The sequence below is a fragment of the Bos grunniens genome, chromosome 19 (assembly GCF_055505025.1).
Source record: "Bos grunniens cultivar Pamir isolate PY7600 chromosome 19, Bosgru_T2T1.0, whole genome shotgun sequence".
Taxonomy (NCBI): domain Eukaryota; kingdom Metazoa; phylum Chordata; class Mammalia; order Artiodactyla; family Bovidae; genus Bos; species Bos grunniens.
In genome coordinates, this window is record NC_141183.1 from 25998687 (window position 1) to 26016614 (window position 17928).

General features: G+C 41.8%; 1 protein-coding gene across 5 annotated transcripts in view; it reads left to right on the forward strand.

The window, feature by feature from the left end:
• B4GALNT2 (beta-1,4-N-acetyl-galactosaminyltransferase 2 (SID blood group)) overlaps positions 1–17928 on the forward strand; it is a 75837-nt gene that overhangs the window by 19838 nt on the left and 38071 nt on the right. For 3 of the 5 annotated variants that reach the window (XM_086358085.1, XM_086358086.1, XM_086358084.1), the window contains exons 2-3: positions 15415–15615; positions 16946–17083. The exons of 1 other annotated variant lie outside the window; for it this stretch is intronic. In XM_086358085.1, the coding sequence (XP_086214211.1) occupies positions 15440–15615; positions 16946–17083 (314 nt within the window). In that variant the 5' untranslated portion in view covers positions 15415–15439. Of the gene's footprint in view, positions 1–4283; positions 4571–15414; positions 15616–16945; positions 17084–17928 lie in introns of those variants that run through there. One more of the 5 variants, XM_086358088.1, reaches the window with a different exon arrangement.

The following is a 17928-nucleotide window of genomic DNA, read 5'->3' on the forward strand; positions in this document are numbered from 1 at the left end:
GGAAGAGACAAAAGAGAAAGAGGAAAAAGAAAAAAGGGGTGGCCTTACAGACGTCCCCTGCCACCTACAGATACCCAGGCGTTACGGGGCTTTTTCCTGGGCCTCCAGAGAAGGGAGGACTGGAACTTGGCCCTACCAGAAATCAGAACCAGAATTCGAGTTCTCTGCCAAGAGGAGGTGATCAGTCTCCAATCCTCAGCTCAGGCTGAGGCCCTTTGACCAGACTCCTGCGTCCAGGACCGGGGGACTAGAAAAATAGGATGGGATAGGTTGAAAGGAGGGGTGAGATAAAAGGGGGTCAACAAAATCTCTTGTCCTTACCCGGTCAGGGCACCCTGGCCAGTTGTCCGTGTCAGGAGGAGACCAGGGACAAACGAGTCCCAGTTGCAGCCGCTGGGTCAGATCCATCGGCAGGCGAGCTGGTCCTGGAGTACCCCAAGCGGTCTGGATGTCAGCCTCAGTAAAAATGGGGGTGTCCCTTCGTGGTAGCCAGTTGTTGTAGGAAGGGGGGGACCCCTACAGGGTCCCAAAGGTGGGCTCTCGTTTAACACTCGGGAAAGAATTGTCCGAGGAGACACGTGCTGAGCAAGCAAGAGATTTTATTGGAAAGGGCACCCGGGTGGAGAGCAGTAGGGTAAGGGAACCCAGGAGAACTGCTCTGCCGCATGGCTCACAATGTCGGGTTTTATGGTGATGGGATTAGTTTCCGGGTGGTCTTTGGCCAATCATTCTAATTCAGAGTCTTTCCTGGTGGCGCACGCATCACTCAGCCAAGATGGATGCTAGTGAGAGGGATTCTGGGAAGTGGACGGACACGTGGTGTCTCCTCTAGACCTTTCCCGAACTCTTCCAGTTGGTGGTGGCTTATTAGTTCCATATTCCTTATCAGGATCTCCTGTCATAAAACAACTCATGCAAATGGTTACTATGGTGCCTGGCCAGGGTGGGTGGTTTCAATCAGTGTGCTTCCCCTAACAGTAGTAGATGCAGGTTAGGTTAGAAAACTGTAGCTTGGATATTAGGTTATGAAGGGCCTGTAATAGGCCTCCCAGTTGGCTCTAGTGGTAAAGAACCCAGCTGCTAATGCAGAAGACACAGGAGATGTGGTTCAGTCCCTGGGTTGGGAAGATCCCCTGGAGTAAGAAATGGCAATCATGCCAGTATTCTTGCCTGGAGAATCCCATGGACAGAGGAGCCTGGCGGGCTATAGTCCATGGGGTTGCAAAGAGTCAGACACGACTGAAGTAGCTTAGCACAAGCACTAGCATACATATATATCTATTCTTTTTCAGATTCTTTTCCACTATAGGCTATTACAAGATACTGAATATAGTTCCTTGTGCTGTAGAGTAAATCCTTGCTGTTTACCTATTTTATATATAACAGTGTTTATCTATTAATCCCAGTTCCTAATATATCTGTCCCCCTCCTTGGTAGTTATAGTCTGACCTATCTTCCAGTCTTGTCAAATTCTCTGTTAAATTCATCCACTTAAGCTTTCAGTACTGTTATTTTTTTATTTCTAAAATTCCTGTGTCTTTTTATATTCTCCAATTTTGTGTTTGGGAAGCAAAAGGCAAAGGAGAAAGGGAAGGATATACCCAAGTGAATGCAGAGTTCCAGAGAACAGTAAAGAGATAAGAAAATCTTCTTAAGTGAACAGTGCAAAGAAATAGAGAGAAACAATAGAATGGAAAAGACTGGAGATCTCTTTGAGAAAATTGGGAGATAACAAGGAACATTTCATGCAAAAATGGGCACAATAAAGGACAGAAACAACAAGGACCTAACAGAAGCAGAAGCGATTAAGAAGAGGTGGTAAGGATACACAGAAGAACTATAAAGGTCTTAATGACCTGGATAATCATGATGGTCTGGTCACTCCCTAGAGCCAGACATCCTGGAGTGTGGTGTCAAGTGGGCCTTAGAGAGCATTACTATGTACAAAGCTAGTGGAGGTGATGGAATTCCAGCTGAGCTATTTCAAATCCTAAAAGATGATGCTGTGAAAGTGCTGCACTCAATATGTCAGAAAATTTGGAAAACTCAGCAGTAGCCACAGGACTGGAAAAGGTCAGTTTTCATTCCAATCCCAAAGAAAGGCAATACCAAAGAATGTTCAGACTACCACACAGTTGCACTCATTTTACATGCTAGCAAGGTAATGCTCAAAATCCTTCAAGCTAGGCTTCAGCAGTACATGAACTGAGAACTTCCAGATGTACAAGCTGGGGTTAGAAAAGGCAAAGGAGGGACTTCCCTGGTGGTCCAGCGGGTAAGACTCTGTGCTCCCAATGCAGGAGGTCATGGTTCAATCTCTGGTTAGGGAACTTGATCCCACATGCTGCAGCTAAGGCCAAGAACAGCCAAATAAATAAATAAAATAAATAAATATTGAAAAAAAAGAAAAGGCAAAGGAACCAGAGACCAAATTGCGAACATCTGTTGGATCATAGAAAAAAAGGGAATTCAAAAAAAAACTGCTTCTGCTTTACTGACTACCCTAAATCCTTTGACTCTGTGAATCACAACAAACTGTGAAAAGTTCTTAAAAGAGATGGGAATACCAGGCCACATTACCTGCCTCCTGAGAAACCTGTATGCTGGTCAAGAAGTAACAGTTAGAACCATCCATGGAACAGCAGACTGGTTCAAAATTAGGAAAGGAGTACATCGAGACTGTATATTGTCACTCTGCTTATTTAACTTATATGTAGAGTACATCATGCAAAATGCTGGGGTGGGTGAAGCACAAGCTGGAATCAAGATTGCTGGGGGAAATATCAAAACATCAGATATGCAGATGATACCACTCTAACGGCAGAAAGTGAAGAGGAACTAAAGAGCCCCTTATGAGGGTGAAAGAGAAAAGTGAAAAAGTTGGCTTAAAATTCAACATTCAGAAAACTAATATCATGGCATCTGGTCCCATCACTTCATGCAAATAGATGGGGGGAAAAATGGAAGCAGTGACAGATTGTATTTTTTTGGGCTCCAGAATCACTTCAGACTGTGACTGCAGTCATAAATCTAAAAGACACTTACTCATTGGAAGAAAAGCTGTGACCAACCTAGATAGCATTTTAAAAAGCAGAGGCATCACTTTACCGACAAAGGTCCACATAGTCAAAGCTATTGTTACTGAAATTGCAAGTCCATATGCCTGATGCGGTGAGGCCCATCAATATTCAACATTAGAGTTTGGAATAGAGAAAGGTTTATTACAGATTCATAGAAGGAGATGAATCTGTAATCTGCTCATGCCCTAAGATCCCCAAAGTTACTGAAAGCTTTCAGCAAGTCCCTTTAAAAGCAGAAGGTGAGGGATGGGCGTGGTTAGTTGTTGCAGACTTCTCCGTGTCAGATCCTTTGTTCTTGAGGTCTGGTCGGAGAAGGTAATGGCAACCCACTCCAGTACTCTTGCCTGGAGAATCCCATGAACGGAGGAGCCTGGTAGGCTACAGTCCATGGGGTCTCGAAGAGTCGGACACAACTGAGCGACTTCACTTTGACTTTTCAGTTTCATGCATTGGAGAAGGAAATGGCAACCCACTCCAGTATTCTTGCCTGGAGAATCCCAGAGACAGAGGAGCCTGTTGGGCTGCCGTCTATGGGGTCGCACAGAGTCAGACACAACTGACGCAACTTAGCAGTAGCAGCAGCAGCATGGTCAGGTAACCATGTTCCTGTAAATCTCTACCAGATAAATGTTATTCTCTGTCCTGACAAGAAAGGACAAAGTCCCAAGGCACAACTTTCACCCCAAAGCCCCAGTCCTGGCTAAGAGGAGGCAGATCTCAGTTGGTAGCTCATCAGGGCCAGGTTCCCACATCCTGCCCAACTGTCATCCCTGAGGGAGCCAGGCATCCAACCCAACTGGCCCTCAGTTTGCTCAGGCCACCCAAGTGGGGAGACCAGATCTCTCAGACTGCAACTCACACAAATGGCCACTGCTATTAGGTTGCAGAGACAGAGATGGGGGAGAGGTTCACTGCTGCCTCAAGGGCTGAGCCAAGGCTAGTGGAAGGGGCCTTAGTGAGAGCTCTGGAGCCCTACAGGATGTAGTCCCCAGTCTGTTCCCTGGGCTGGCCAGCTGACCTTCTGGCCCAAGTCTCGGTAAGCTGGAGGCCCACCGGGAGAAGGTCTGAATCAGCCTCTTATATCACTCTCCACTGGATGACCACCATACCACCGCCTGTTGACTCAGTCACCTCCCTAGTGATTGACAGGTACTAGTGGGCGGGGCACACTGCAGCCCTGACCAATAGTTGAGCAAGACAACTAACGGTCACTCACTGATGGTTGGTTGCTGTGGTCAGGGCCCACTGAGGCAGGGAGCAATGGCTGAGCAAGACCTGATGCTTAGTAACAGGGGGGAGAGTAATAAGACACAGCAATGGCTACCTGCTAAGGGCTGTGCTCTTCCTGCTCTGTTACAGGAACATCAAGAGCTTCTAAAATCAGGGAGAGAAAACCCTGACATCCCTGTAGAAGAAAAGGCTAGAGCAGGGCTTCTTCGTGGGCCAGAGACTCCTGAGGGCCCCAGTGACCTCCTTAGGGAGTCTGTAAGGTCAGAACTGTTTCATGATAGTATTAAGATGCTAGTTGCCTTTTTCACTATGCTGACTTGGACACTGATGATGCAGGGGCCATGATGGAAAACTGCTGCTGGTACCTTCGCTTGAACTGGTGGGAGTTGCATTCTTCCCACCACACCCAGGGGAAACTTCAGAATATCCTTGATGAAATGGTTAAATCAATTGATTTTTTTAAAAATACCAATTTTGAACTTTCCTGGAAGTCCAGTGGTTAAGGCTTTGTAGTTCCAGTGCAAGGGGTGAGGGCTCAATCCCTGGTGGGGGAATGAAGATCCTGCATGTGGCATGAAGAAAAATAAACAATTTAAAATATGTCTTTTGATGAACAGTAAAACATTCCTACTACAGACTGAAGTGCAGTTGTTGCCTCAAGAAAAAGTGCTTGTGCAATTTGAGCAGGGAGCTGAACTGTCTTTTTTTTTTATAACCACTTTTTTAAAATTTATTTTTTAATTGAAGGATAATTGCTTTACAGAATTTTGTTGTTTTCTGCCAAATACCAATATGAATCAGCCACAGGTATACGTATGTCCCCTCCGTATTGAACCTCCCTCCCCACCCCACCCTCTAAGTTGTTACAGAGCTCCTGTTTGAGTTCTGAGTCATATAGCAAATTCCCATGGCTTATCTATTTTACATATGGTAATGTAAGTTTCCATGTTACACTCTCTATATATCTCACCCACTCCCTCCTCCCCATCCTCGCCATGTCCATAAGTCTGTTCTCTCTGTCTGTTTCTCCATTGCTGCCCTTCTAATAAATTAATCAGTACCATTTTTCTAGATCCCACATATATGCATTAACACACAATATTTATCTTTCTCTTTCTGACATGCTTCACTCTGTATAAATAAGCTCTAGGTTCATCCACCTCATTAGAACTGACTCTAATGCATTCCTTTTTATGGCTGAGGAATATTCCATTGCATGTATGTACCACAGCTTCTTTATCCATTCATCTGTTGATGGACATCTAGGTTGCTTCCATGTTCTAGCTATTGTAAATAACGTTGCAATGAACATTGGAGTACACTGTCTTTTTCATTTTGGTTTCCTCAGGGTATATACCTAGTGGTGGGATTGCTGGGTCAAATGGTGATTTTATTCCTAGATTTTTAAAGTGATCTCCACACCGTCTTCCATAGTGGCTGCATCAGTTTACATTCCCACCAACAGTGCAAGAGAATTCCCTTTTCTCCACACCTTCTCCCTCATTTATTATTTGTAGACTTTTTGATTATAACCGTTCTGACTGGTGTGAGGTGATATCTCATTGTAGTTTTGATTTGCAATTCTCTAATAATGAGCAGCGTTGAGCATCTTTTCATGTGTTTGTTAGCCTCTGTATGTCTTTGGAGAAATGTCTGTTTGGTCTTTTTCCCACTTTTTGATTGGGTTGTTTGTTTTTCTGGTATTGACTTGTATGGGCTGCTTGTATATTTTGGAAATTAATCCTTTGTCAGTTGTTTCATTTGCTGTTATTTTCTCCCATTCTAAGAGTTGTCTTCACCTTGTTTATAGTTTCCTTTGCTATGCAAAAGCTTTTAAGTTTAATTAGGTCCCACTTGTTTATTTTTGTTTTTACTTTCATTACTCTAGGAGGTGGATCATAGAGGATCTTGCTTTATGTCATCAAGTTGAACTAGCTGCTTTTTAATTGAAATATTTTTTTGTTTAAAGAATGAATAAAAATGAAGAATAAGCTGGTTATTCAGACTTCTGTTTTTGGTAGATATCTCTTTTAAAAACAACCAAGTGATCTTGTCCATTTGAAGAAAACACCTGGTAGTACTTGTTATCAATCACAAAATTCAAGCTTTCCAAAAATTAGAACTTTGTAAGACTTATTTCTACTGCAATGAGTTTGAAAGTCTTATTATTTAGAGACCTTTCTGATGAGACTGGTGTCGATATTAATGAATGAATTCTCTGTATTGCATTAAAAATGCAGCATAGCTCAGTGAACCAATATTTTCCATAGGAATGATCAGATCAGATCAGTTCAGTTCAGTCGCTCAGTCGTGTCCGACTCTGTGACCCCATGAATCGCAGCACGCCAGGCCTCCCTGTCCATCACCAACTCCCGGAGTTCACTCAGACTCACGTGCATCAAGTCAGTGATGCCATCCAGCCATCTCATCCTCTGTCGTCCCCTTCTCCTCCTGCCCCCAATCCCTCCAACATCAGAGTCTTTTCCAATGAGTCAACTCTTCGCATGAGGTGGCCAAAGTACTGGAGTTTCAGCTTTAGCATCATTCCTTCAAAGAACACCCAGGGCTGATCTCCTTCAGAATGGACTGGTTGGATCTCCTTGCAGTCCAAGGGACTCTCAAGAGTCTTCTCCAACACCACAGTTCAAAACCATCAATTCTTCGGCACTCAGCCTTCTTCACAGTCCAACTCTCACATCCATACATGACCACTGGAAAAACCATAGCCTTGACTAGACGGACCTTTGTTGGCAAAATAATGTCTCTGCTTTTGAATATGCTATCTAGGTTGGTTATAACTTTCCTTCCAAGGAGTAAGCGTCTTTTAATTTCATGGCTGCAGTCACCATCTGCAGTGATTTTGGAGCCCAGAAAAATAAAATCTGACACTGTTTCCACTGTTTCCCCATCTATTTCCCATGAAGTGATGGGACCGGATGCCATGATCTTTGTTTTCTGAATGTTGAGCTTTAAGCCAACTTTTTCACTCTCCACTTTCACTTTCATCAAGAGGCTTTTTAGTTCCTCTTCACTTTCTGCCATAAGCGTGGTGTCATCTGCATATCTGAGGTTACTGATATTTCTCCCGGCAATCTTGATTCCAGCTTGTGTGTCTTCCAGTCGGGCGTTTCTCATGATGGACTCTGCATAGAAGTTAAATAAACAGGGTGACATATACATATACATATACAGCCTTGACATACTCCTTTTCCTATTTGGAACCAGTCTGTTGTTCCATGTCCAGTTCTAACTGTTGCTTCCTGACCTGCATACAGATTTCTCAAGAGGCAGATCAGGTGGTCTGGTATTCCCATCTCTTTCAGAATTTTCCACAGTTTATTGTGATCCACACAGTCAAAGGCTTTGGCATAGTCAATAAAGCAGAAATAGTGGTTTTTCTGGAACTCATTTGCTTTTCCATGATCCAGCAGATGTTGGCAATTTGATCTCTGGTTCCTCTGCTTTTTCTAAAACATCAGGAAGTTCACAGTTCACATATTGCTGAAGCCTGGCTTGGAGAATTTTGAGCATCACTTTACTAGCATGTGAGATGAATGCAATTGTGCAGTAGTTTGAGCATTCTTTGGCATTGCCTTTCTATGGGATTGGAATGAAAACTGACCTTTTCCAGTCCTGTGGCCACTGCTGAGTTTTCCAAATTTGCTGGCATATTGAGTGCAGCACTTTCACAGCATCATCTTTCAGAATTTGGAATAGCTCAACTGGAATTCTATCACCTTCACTAGCTTTGTTCGTAGTGATGCTTTCCAAGGCCCACTTGACTTCACATTCTAGGATGTCTGGCTCTAGGTCAGTGATCACACCATCATGATTATCTGGGTCGTGAAGATCTTTTTTGTACAGTTCTTCTGTGTATTCTTGCCACCTCTTCTTAATATCTTCTGCTTCTGTCAGGTCCATACCATTTCTGTCCTTTATCGAGCCCATCTTTGCATGAAATGTTCCTTTGGTATCTCTGATTTTCTTGAAGAGATCTCTAGTCTTTCCCATTCTGTTGTTTTCCTCTATTTCTTTGCATCGATTGCTAAAGAAGGCTCTCATCTCTTTTTGCTATTCTTTGGAACTCTGCATTCAGATGTTTATATCTTCCCTTTTCTCCTTTGCTTTTCGCTTCTCTTCTTTTCACAGCTATTTGTAAGGCCTCCCCAGACAGCCATTTTGCTTTTTTGCATTTCTTTTCCATGGGGATGGTCTTGATCCCTGTCTCCTGTACAATGTCACGAACCTCATTCCATAGTTCATCAGGCAGTCAGTCTATCTTGCATGGTGTTATAAAATCAAGTGTAGGTAAAAGATCCATTCAAAGTCCAAATGATACCAATGAAAAAGGTTCATTGATATCGTTTCAGATTCCATGTTGCTGCTAACCTTTACACTACTACTACTTGATTTTTGGCATGGTATCAAAGATGAATATCCACAATTGTCTTTGTTCCACATATATATCTGTATGGGGCTGTATTTTCCTCACATGTTTCAACCAGATAATGTAACAGATAAAATGCAGAAACAATATGAGGATTCATTTTATCCATTAAGCTAAATATTACAGAGATAGGCAAAAATATAAAATGGAGCCATTTTTCTCACTATTTTTTGTTTGGAAAAATGTAATTATTTTTCATAAAAATATGTTATTTGTGTTAGCTTTTAATGGGCTTATTATGTTATTTCTAAATTAATACATACTTTTAAAAACTCCTCAAATTTAATTTCCAAAATGGTAAACATTGACAGATATAACCCACAAAAACAAAAGCTCTTTGGGAGTCCTCAGTAATTTTTAAGATTATAAAGAGGTCCAGGGACTTTCCTGACAGTCCAGTGGTTAAAATTTCGCATTTCAGTGCGGGGCGTGTGATCCCTGGTGGAGGCTTTAAGATCCCACATGCTTCATGGCTTAAAAACCCAAAACATTAAAGCAGAAGAAATATTGTAAGAAATTCAATAAAAGCTTTAAAAATGGTCCACATCAAAAACAATTTTTTTTTAAAAAGAATAGAGATCCTGAGCCCCAGAATACTCAGAACCAGTTATCTGGGCAGTCATCAAATGCCTACTAATATTCCGCCATCCTCTCTTATGGACGGGCACACACCATCACCTATGAGGGGATTTTCTCGGAAATCAAACCTGGATCTGATCAAGCCTGTTGATCTAACTACAGATTTATAGAAATTTCAGGGAAAAAAGGAACATGGCCCGGGGCGGGGCGGGCGGTGGGCGCTGAAATCAGCACAGTCCAGACGTGGAAAATCCAAATTATGTAGGATAAACAACATGGTTCCTTAAACAAGTATGTTGCTAGGAGGAGATACAGAGGAATGTATATATTAAAAGGAACTGATGAAACATATCAACCAATGTATGGATCTTATTTAGATTCTGCTTTGATTCTATTTTTAATTGGAGTATAATCGATGTACACTGTTGTGTCGCTTTCTGTGTACAGCCACATGAATCAGCTCTATGTATACATATATCCCCTCCTTCTTCAGCCTGCCTCCCACCCCACCCCACCCCACTACACCCCTCTAGGTTGTCACAGAGCACCAGGCTGAGCTCCCTGTGCTATACAGCAGCTTCCCACTAGCTATTTATTTTATGCATGGTTGTCTGTATATGTCAAATGCCACTCTCTCAGTTGGTCCCACCCTCTTCTTCCACTCTGTGTCCACAAGTCTGTTTTCTATCTCTGAGTCTCTTCCTGCCCTGCAAATAAGTTCATCAGTATCATTTTTCCAGGTTCCATATATATGCCTTAATATACAATATTTGTTTTTCTCTTTCTGACTTATTTCAGTCTGTACAAAAAAATAAAAAAAGACAGAAGGGAACTCTGTGCACCTTTGATGGTAGTAAAGACTGATTGTTAGATTTTTAGCTGATAATGGTATTGGGTGTCTCTGTGTGTGTAAGAACCTTTATCTGAATCCCCCAAGCTTTAAGCAAAGAAGCAGAACTTCAATGAGAATTGCACAGCAAGAAATTTATTATGAGGAATTAATACAATTTTGGGACGAGTTTCAAAAAAAAAAAATTAGAGAAAAGTCACCAATCATATCGTCACAGGTGAATGAGCTGGAACTGGGAAGAATTCAGAAATATCTGTTTTCTGGAGTACAGCCACAAAGAGAGTTGCTGGAGAAGTATATGAAAGATTGCTTGTTCCTCATGTTTACCACTACTGTGAGTTCTCAGAGAAAGTTCTTATAGTGAACCTGAGGTAGTTGGTCAGCAGGACCAGTTGTTGGGAAGGAGGGCTGGACACAGAACTGAGGGAAAGAGGACCAGGTGGATGGAACTTGCCAGCATCTGCACTGCCTCTGAATCTCATGCAAATTTCTCTGTGGCCATCCCTAACCTGGCATTACACAGGGAAGGGAATTCCAGCTTAGTTCATCTGAGTACAAAACTGCCACATTACCCTTCAAAGATAGAATATTTACTGATGAAATGATATGATGTCAATATTTTCTTCAAAATGATTTGAGAAGTGAGGAAATAGGTGAAGAAACAGATAAATCCATTTTGTCCAGGAGTAGAAGGTAGGTAATGGGTATAATAAAATTCATTTTATCGTTCTTTTTTTGTATGTACTTGGGATTTTTTTCTATAATTAAAAAGTTTTTTTTTAAGTACCCTGATCACCCCTTGCATTTTTCCCTTGGAGTATCATTAACTTTATGGGTTTTATTTTATTTAATATGTTATAGTTAATTATAGTCATTGTTCTTGTTGATGCATCAACTATCTCAAATATGGCTGGTAGAAGACCCTTTAAACTGGCTCCTCTTTCATGGATATAACTGTGGTCTTCTTAGATAGCCTCCTTCCCTTCTGGCATCACAGGATATTCTAGACTTGCTTTGAATTTTCCTTACCCAAAGCCAGAATCAGCCATTTCTGCAAGGGGCTTTGCTTTTTCTTTAGAGGGGAATGCTGTATGTAAACCAAGATCCAGATGTTAGAGGTGCTCATAATTATTAGTGTGGTATCATTTCTTCCAGGTTCTTCCCTTTTTAAAAAAGTTTATGGGAGCATGGTTGATTTACTATGTGTCAGTTTCTACCATGCAGCAACGTGATTCAGTTATACATATTTATATATATATACTTTTTCCTATTTTTTCCACTATGGTTTGTCACAAGATATGGAATATAGTTCCCAGTGCTATAGGGCAGGACCTTGTTTATCCATTCTAATGGTGTATATCTGCTAATCCCAAACTCGCAGTTCTTCCCTCTCTCACCCCCCCTCCCGTGGCAACCACGTCTGCTCTCTATGCCTGTTTCTGTTTTGTAGATATGTTCATTTGTGTTGTATTTTAGATTATACATATAAGTGATATAATACGGTATGTGTCTTTCTCTTTTTGACTTTGCTTAGTACGATAATCTCTAGGTCCATCCAATTTGCTGCAAATGGCCTTATTTTCTTTTCGTGGCTGAGTAATATTCCATTGTATAAAGGTGTACCAGACCTTTATCCATTCATGGACAGTTAGGTTGCTTCCACGTCTTGGCTATTGTAAATAATGCTACTGTGAACATGGTGCATATATATTTTTGAGTTAGAGCTTTGTGTAGATAAATGCCCAGGAGTGGGATTGCTGGATCGTATGGTAGCTATATTTTTAGTTTCTTTTTCTTTTTTTCCTTTTGACTGTGCTGGGTCTTTGTTGCAGCGTGTGGGCTTCCTCTAGTTGTGTCGTGCAGGCTCAGTAGTTGTGGTGCCTGGGCTGAGTTGCCCAGCACTATGTGGGATCTTAATTCCCCGACCAGGGATCAAACTGAGTCCCCTGCATTGGCTGATTCATGTTGACGTTTGGCAGAAACCAACAAAATTCTGATCACTTATCAATTATCCTTCAATTAAAAAGTAAATAAAATTTTAAAAAAGAATGGATAATTGTGTTAAATGATTTTAAAATCATCTGTCAATATAATCATATTGGGTGTTCTCCTGACCTGAATTTCCACGTGGTGAAATTTATCAATAAACTGTATAATTCTTGGAAGGCAGAGATATTGAATAATATCCTACTAACTGAGAAGGAACTTTGAAACCCAAAACAAAACAGGCAACTGCATGAAGAGCAATTCTGAAGTTTGTTGTGGGTGACTTACACATGGGCAGGAGCTGGCAGATGATCCAGAGGCATTCAAAGCGGCAGAAAAGGGTACAGATTTAAAGGACCAAAGCTGAAAATAAAATCTGACTACTAGGGAGAATCACATCCTTATCAATGGGAAGTGGATGTTTTTCACTCCCTTTGTGTGTGTGGTGGGGGGAGGCTCTCATGACCATTAACCATTCACATCAGCAAAAGGCAGTCTTCCAGTTTTCATGTCAGATGAGGGCCAGGGGAAAACTTGATAGGAAACTCCCCGGGCTTAGGCATGTTTCTTGTGAGTAGGCTAAAGCTCAGTCTTGCAGAAAGGGGAGCAGGTAACAGTTTAAGGAGAAAACATAATATGGAATACAAGGAAAGTCATTTACCCAGAGAATTTTTTTCTCCTCATTTTGTTTTGTTTTATTCAATGACACACCGTTTCATTTCCTGCTAGCAGAAGGAAAAGAACCAAACCCTCAAAAAGACCTAACCCACATCCCTCTGTTGTTCCTGATTTGTTTCTTTCTGTTAGGTTGAAAATTGTGTAATGAACTTAATGACACTGTTATTCTTTAAAAAAAAAAAAGAAAGAAAGAAAAGAGGTAGAATTATGGGCCTAGGATAAAGTCGGAGTGGTTCAGCCACACTATAGGATTGAGTCATCCTTGTTCTCCTAGAAGAACTTCATTAGTGATGAATCTTTCATTTAAGATACCATTATACTCTATTTGCTAATATTTGTTCAGCATACTTACAGCATTATTCTTCAGTACTTATACTTGCATCACTGTAAAACTGGTTTTTGTAAATTGGCATGAAATTGTTTACTTATGAAATAGGGATTTCAGATTTTGTTGAGGCCTTTGACAACTTCCCTGTTTTTTTTTTTTTTTTTTTCTCTTTAATGGATCTGTTTAGATCATCTCTTTCATCTAGGTATTCAAGATTTAGGCTTCTTCTTACCTTATTCTATCTTCTCTTCCTTCTCTCCTTTCCTCTATTCTCAGTTCAGGGGGCCAGATTTAGCTGATCTCTGCTTAACCAATTCCTGGGAAAGAAATTCTGGCTGATTGGCCCACCTTAGAGGTGTTCCCCTTTGGTCCAATCAGCCAATGGTCAGGGGAGAATCATGTGATACAACTAGCTCATAGGTGTGACCTCTGTGGGTCAGGCAGGCAAAGAGTCTTAGAGCAGGGAGGTTATTAAGTAGGCAGATATCTCAAAAGTTGTCTCCTCCGTGCTTGGATTTAATAATTATTCCATTTTAGATGTTTTCTAATTTACCACTTTCCATTGGCATTGTTATTAGGTTCTTATTTCTACTTTTCTTAGATTCATTTTGTTATCCATTTTCAAACTTATTTGATTGTTTAATTTATTAATTTTATGTCTTGTGATCAGACATTTGTATTTAAATTCAAAATTTCCACTCAGCATAATTTTAGTGCATTCCATAGTTTTGTATGTAGTATCTTCATTATCTTTATATTTTTGTTCTGATGTTGTCCTTGACTCAAATTGTTGCTTTGGAAAGCTTAAAAAAATTTTTTTTCCATGTTGTGAAAGAGGGGCTTACTATTATTATAGGTTATATTTAAATTGTTTATTTATTTCTATTTGGCTGTGCTGAGTCTTCTTCGCTTCGCGGACTTTTCTCTAGTAGCAGTGAGCAGGGGCTACCGTTCCTTGCAGTGCCTGGGCTTCCCATTGTGGTGGCTTCTCTTGTTGCAGAGCAAAGGCCCTAGGGCACGCGGGCTTCCGTAGTTGTGGCTCTTGGATTCTAGAACGCAGACTCACTAGTTGTGGTGCACGGGCTTAATTGCTCCACAGCATGTGGAATCTTCCCTGACCAGGGATCCAACCGATGTCTCCTACATTAGCAGGCAGATTCTTTACCGCTGAGCCACCAGGGAAGCCCCTATCAGTTACATTTTGATTGCACTTGTCAGTGTGTGGAGTGTATAATCTGAATGATTTCTACTTTATTATGGTTTTCTTTGTGTTCAAACAAGTGGCCAACTTTTGTAAATGTCCTAAAAGCTCTTTAACAGAATACGAGATCTAAAATTTAGCTGCAGACTTCCCTGGTGGTACAGTGGATAGGAATCTGCCTGCCAGTGCAGGGAATGTGGTTTCAACCCCTGGTCCGGGAAGATTCCACATGCCACAGAGCGACTAAGCCCGTGCACCACAACTGTTGAGTCTGTGCTGTTTAGAGTCTAGGACCCGCAACTACTGAGCCTTAGCTCTAGAGCCCATGCCCTGAAACAAGACAAGCCACCACAATGAGAAACTCACACACTGCAGTGAAGACTCGCCGCAACTAGAGAAAGCCTTCCCGCAGCAATGAAGACCTAGTGCAACCCAAAATAAACAAAATACATAGATTAAAAAAAAAATTAGTTGCTTTCTTGCTTTATATATTTCTGAGACTTGATTTGTTAGGGAATGAGATGTTAGTGTGTTAGACATGAGAATGTTAGAATCCATGACCACCTTTGGATTTGTAATCTTTCTCCTCCTATATTCTGCCATTCTTTGCTTAAATAATGCTAATATCTAGTGGCTACAGTTCATGACCATTACATGATCTACATCTGTTTTGTAGATCACTCATGTGATCACAGTAAGTGATCCTTTTGGCCCCATTTAATTTTTTTTTTTTTTTTTTTGCCTCAAATTCAACTATGTTGACATTAATACTGCAAGCCTTACTCTTCCAGTCTCCCTCCTTGGGCTTTCGGACATTCTTTTATATGTGATCTTTCTGAGTGTCTGTTGCAACTTAATTCTTTTCTCTTTTGCTTATCAGAAATCAGTCATGGTAAGTAGTAGAAGATATAGGTTTAATTGACCTTTTCCCTCCAGTTACTGTTCCCATCTATATTATACAATCAGGTCCTTTTATGTTTCATGTAATCAAGGAAAAAAGATTTACACAGCATTTGCTCTTTTGTGTCCTAACAGCTCTAGATATCTGTGGATCCTCAAGATGTCCGTCTTATTCTTGGCCCTGGGCATTGTGTTATTTATGTTCAGAAGTGTGTACCTGTATTCAGAATTCAGCAGCTACAAAGCACCACTCCTTCAGCCTAGTCTGGCTGCCGGAATGTTGAAGCTTCTCCCTGAGGAACATATCAAGACCCTCTTTACCCATGATGGAATCTGGTGAGACAGCCAGTTATTCCCCCTTGGTCTGACCTCTCCCTCCCTCCTCCTGTGGCTGAGTGTCCTATTGTGCCCACCTTACAGCCAGTTCCCTACCTTCCTGCACCTGTGCTGATTGTGAATGTGATTCCAAACTACAGGACCAGAAAAGATCTCGGTCTGCAGGGCACAGACTCTGTTCCCTACAACACCCAGCAAAGTCCCCTTGTGATTTTGAAGGGCCCGTTTAACCCAAACTACGGGAAAGACGTTGCCTTTCTGTCCCTTCGGCCTCCTCTTCAGGTGGGTGGGACTGAGATGCCACTGTGAACTCTCAAGTTTAAAGAAGTTTGGAGAGGGCTTCCCTGGTGGCTTAGTGGTAAAGAATCCGCTTGCCAATGCAGGAGACAAGGGTTTGATCTCTGATTCTAGGAAGATCCCACATACCGCTGAGCAACTAAGCCTGTGCCACAATTACTGAGCCAGTGCTCTAGAGCCTGTGAGCCACAACTAATGAGCCCATGTGCCTAGAGCCTGTGCTCTGCAACAAGAGAAGCCACCGCAATGAGAAGCCCCTGCACCGCAACTAGAGAGTACCTCCCGTTCGCCGCAACTAGAGAAAGCCTGCACAGCAATGAAGACCCAGCAACAACCAAAAATAAATACATGAAAATTATTTAAAAAAAAAAACATAAAGAAGTTTAAGGAATTCCCTGGCAGCCCAGTGGTTAGGACTTGGAGCTTTCACTGCTGAGTCTGGGTTCAATCCCTGATCAGAGAACAATAATGTGGCTTGCGGGATCTTAAGTAGAAGTTTGGTGCAGGAAATGATTTAAGACAGAGGTTTTTTTTTTTACTACAAAATTTATTTTTTATTATTTAAAACAATTTATTGGAGTATAATGACCTACAATGATGTGTTGGTTTCAGGTGTACAGCAAAGTGATTCAGTTATACATGTACATATATTCATTCTTTTTCAGATTCTTTACCCATGTGGGTTATTACAGAATACTGTGTAGATTTCCCTGTGCTATACAGTAGGTCTTTGTTGGTTATCTGTTTTATATACAGTAGTGTGTGTATGTTAATCCCAAGTTCCTATCCATCCTCCTGCCACATGTCTGCTTTGGTCACTATAAGTTGGTTTTGAGAGGGGGCCTTCTTATCCCTTCCCCTCGCTGTGTCTTTGGGAGTGGCTACTGCTGGGATTCTAGAGTCTCAACCCAACCTGGATGGTGGTTGTGAGATAGGAGAGTCTCGGGGGAACCGCACGGTGGGTTAGACTTCAAGTGCCTGCCCCACCCCCCAGCCCACCCAGTCTGTGATCTTAGTCTTCATCTTGTTTTAGGCTCTTCCCGAAAAACCAGTGCAAATGTGAAGCCTGGATACATCAGGAAAGATATAACTTTGAAAATGCCTATGACCAGACTGACCTCCCTGCGGTGAAAATGAGGAGACAAGCTGAATTTGAACACTTTCAGAGGAGGTAATGCAGACCCTGGGGGTTCTTGGGCCCTGAGGTGGTGTGGAAGCTCTTCCTGCTCTCTCCTGAGGGTGTAGGGCCACGGAGAGAAGAAAGGCATTCCCACTCTTGCAGGGTCCCTGGAAAGAACTCCTAAGAATAAGCCAAGTAAAGAGAACTGGGGAAATAGTCCTTCAGTGAAGATTTATAAAACTTGGAAATTCCCTGGCAGTCTAGTGGTTAGTACTCGGCACTTTCATTGCTGGGGCCTGGGTTTGATCCTTGGTTGGGGAATGAAGAGGCTACAAGCTATGTTGTGAGGCCAATAACAAGCACACAAACCAAAAAAACCCCAAGACACTTGACATGTCTCAAACATTTCATAATAAAGAAAGAGCAAAGGAAGGAAAAGACTGAAACATCAGTGCAATGTTGCTGGCACAGCCTCCGTGCACGCGGGCCACCAGAGCCTTTAGTCTCACCACGTTGCACGATCTGATTCATTTATATGTTGAGAATGTACTGTCCCTCTGCTGTGTGCGAAGCCCACAGTTAAACTTTGGGGATGTGTTGACCAGGATTGTTGGTTGAAAACAGGAGAAATGGATTCTGGCTGGCTTATGTTAAGAGGGAATCTGTAGGAAAGATGTTGGTACTTTCCCTTATCCATAGGTGGTAGGATGACCAGGTTGGGAAATCAAGACCCAGGGGAGCACAGAATGGCTGGGCAGGGTTTCTCTTTTTTCACCTAGGAATCATTTATGAGTTACAGTGGAAAGCGTACTGTAATAAGGAATACCATTTAAGGACTTGAATTCTGGAACAGGCTGGATGGCAAGTTGCTTAACGTCACAGACTTCCGTATCTTC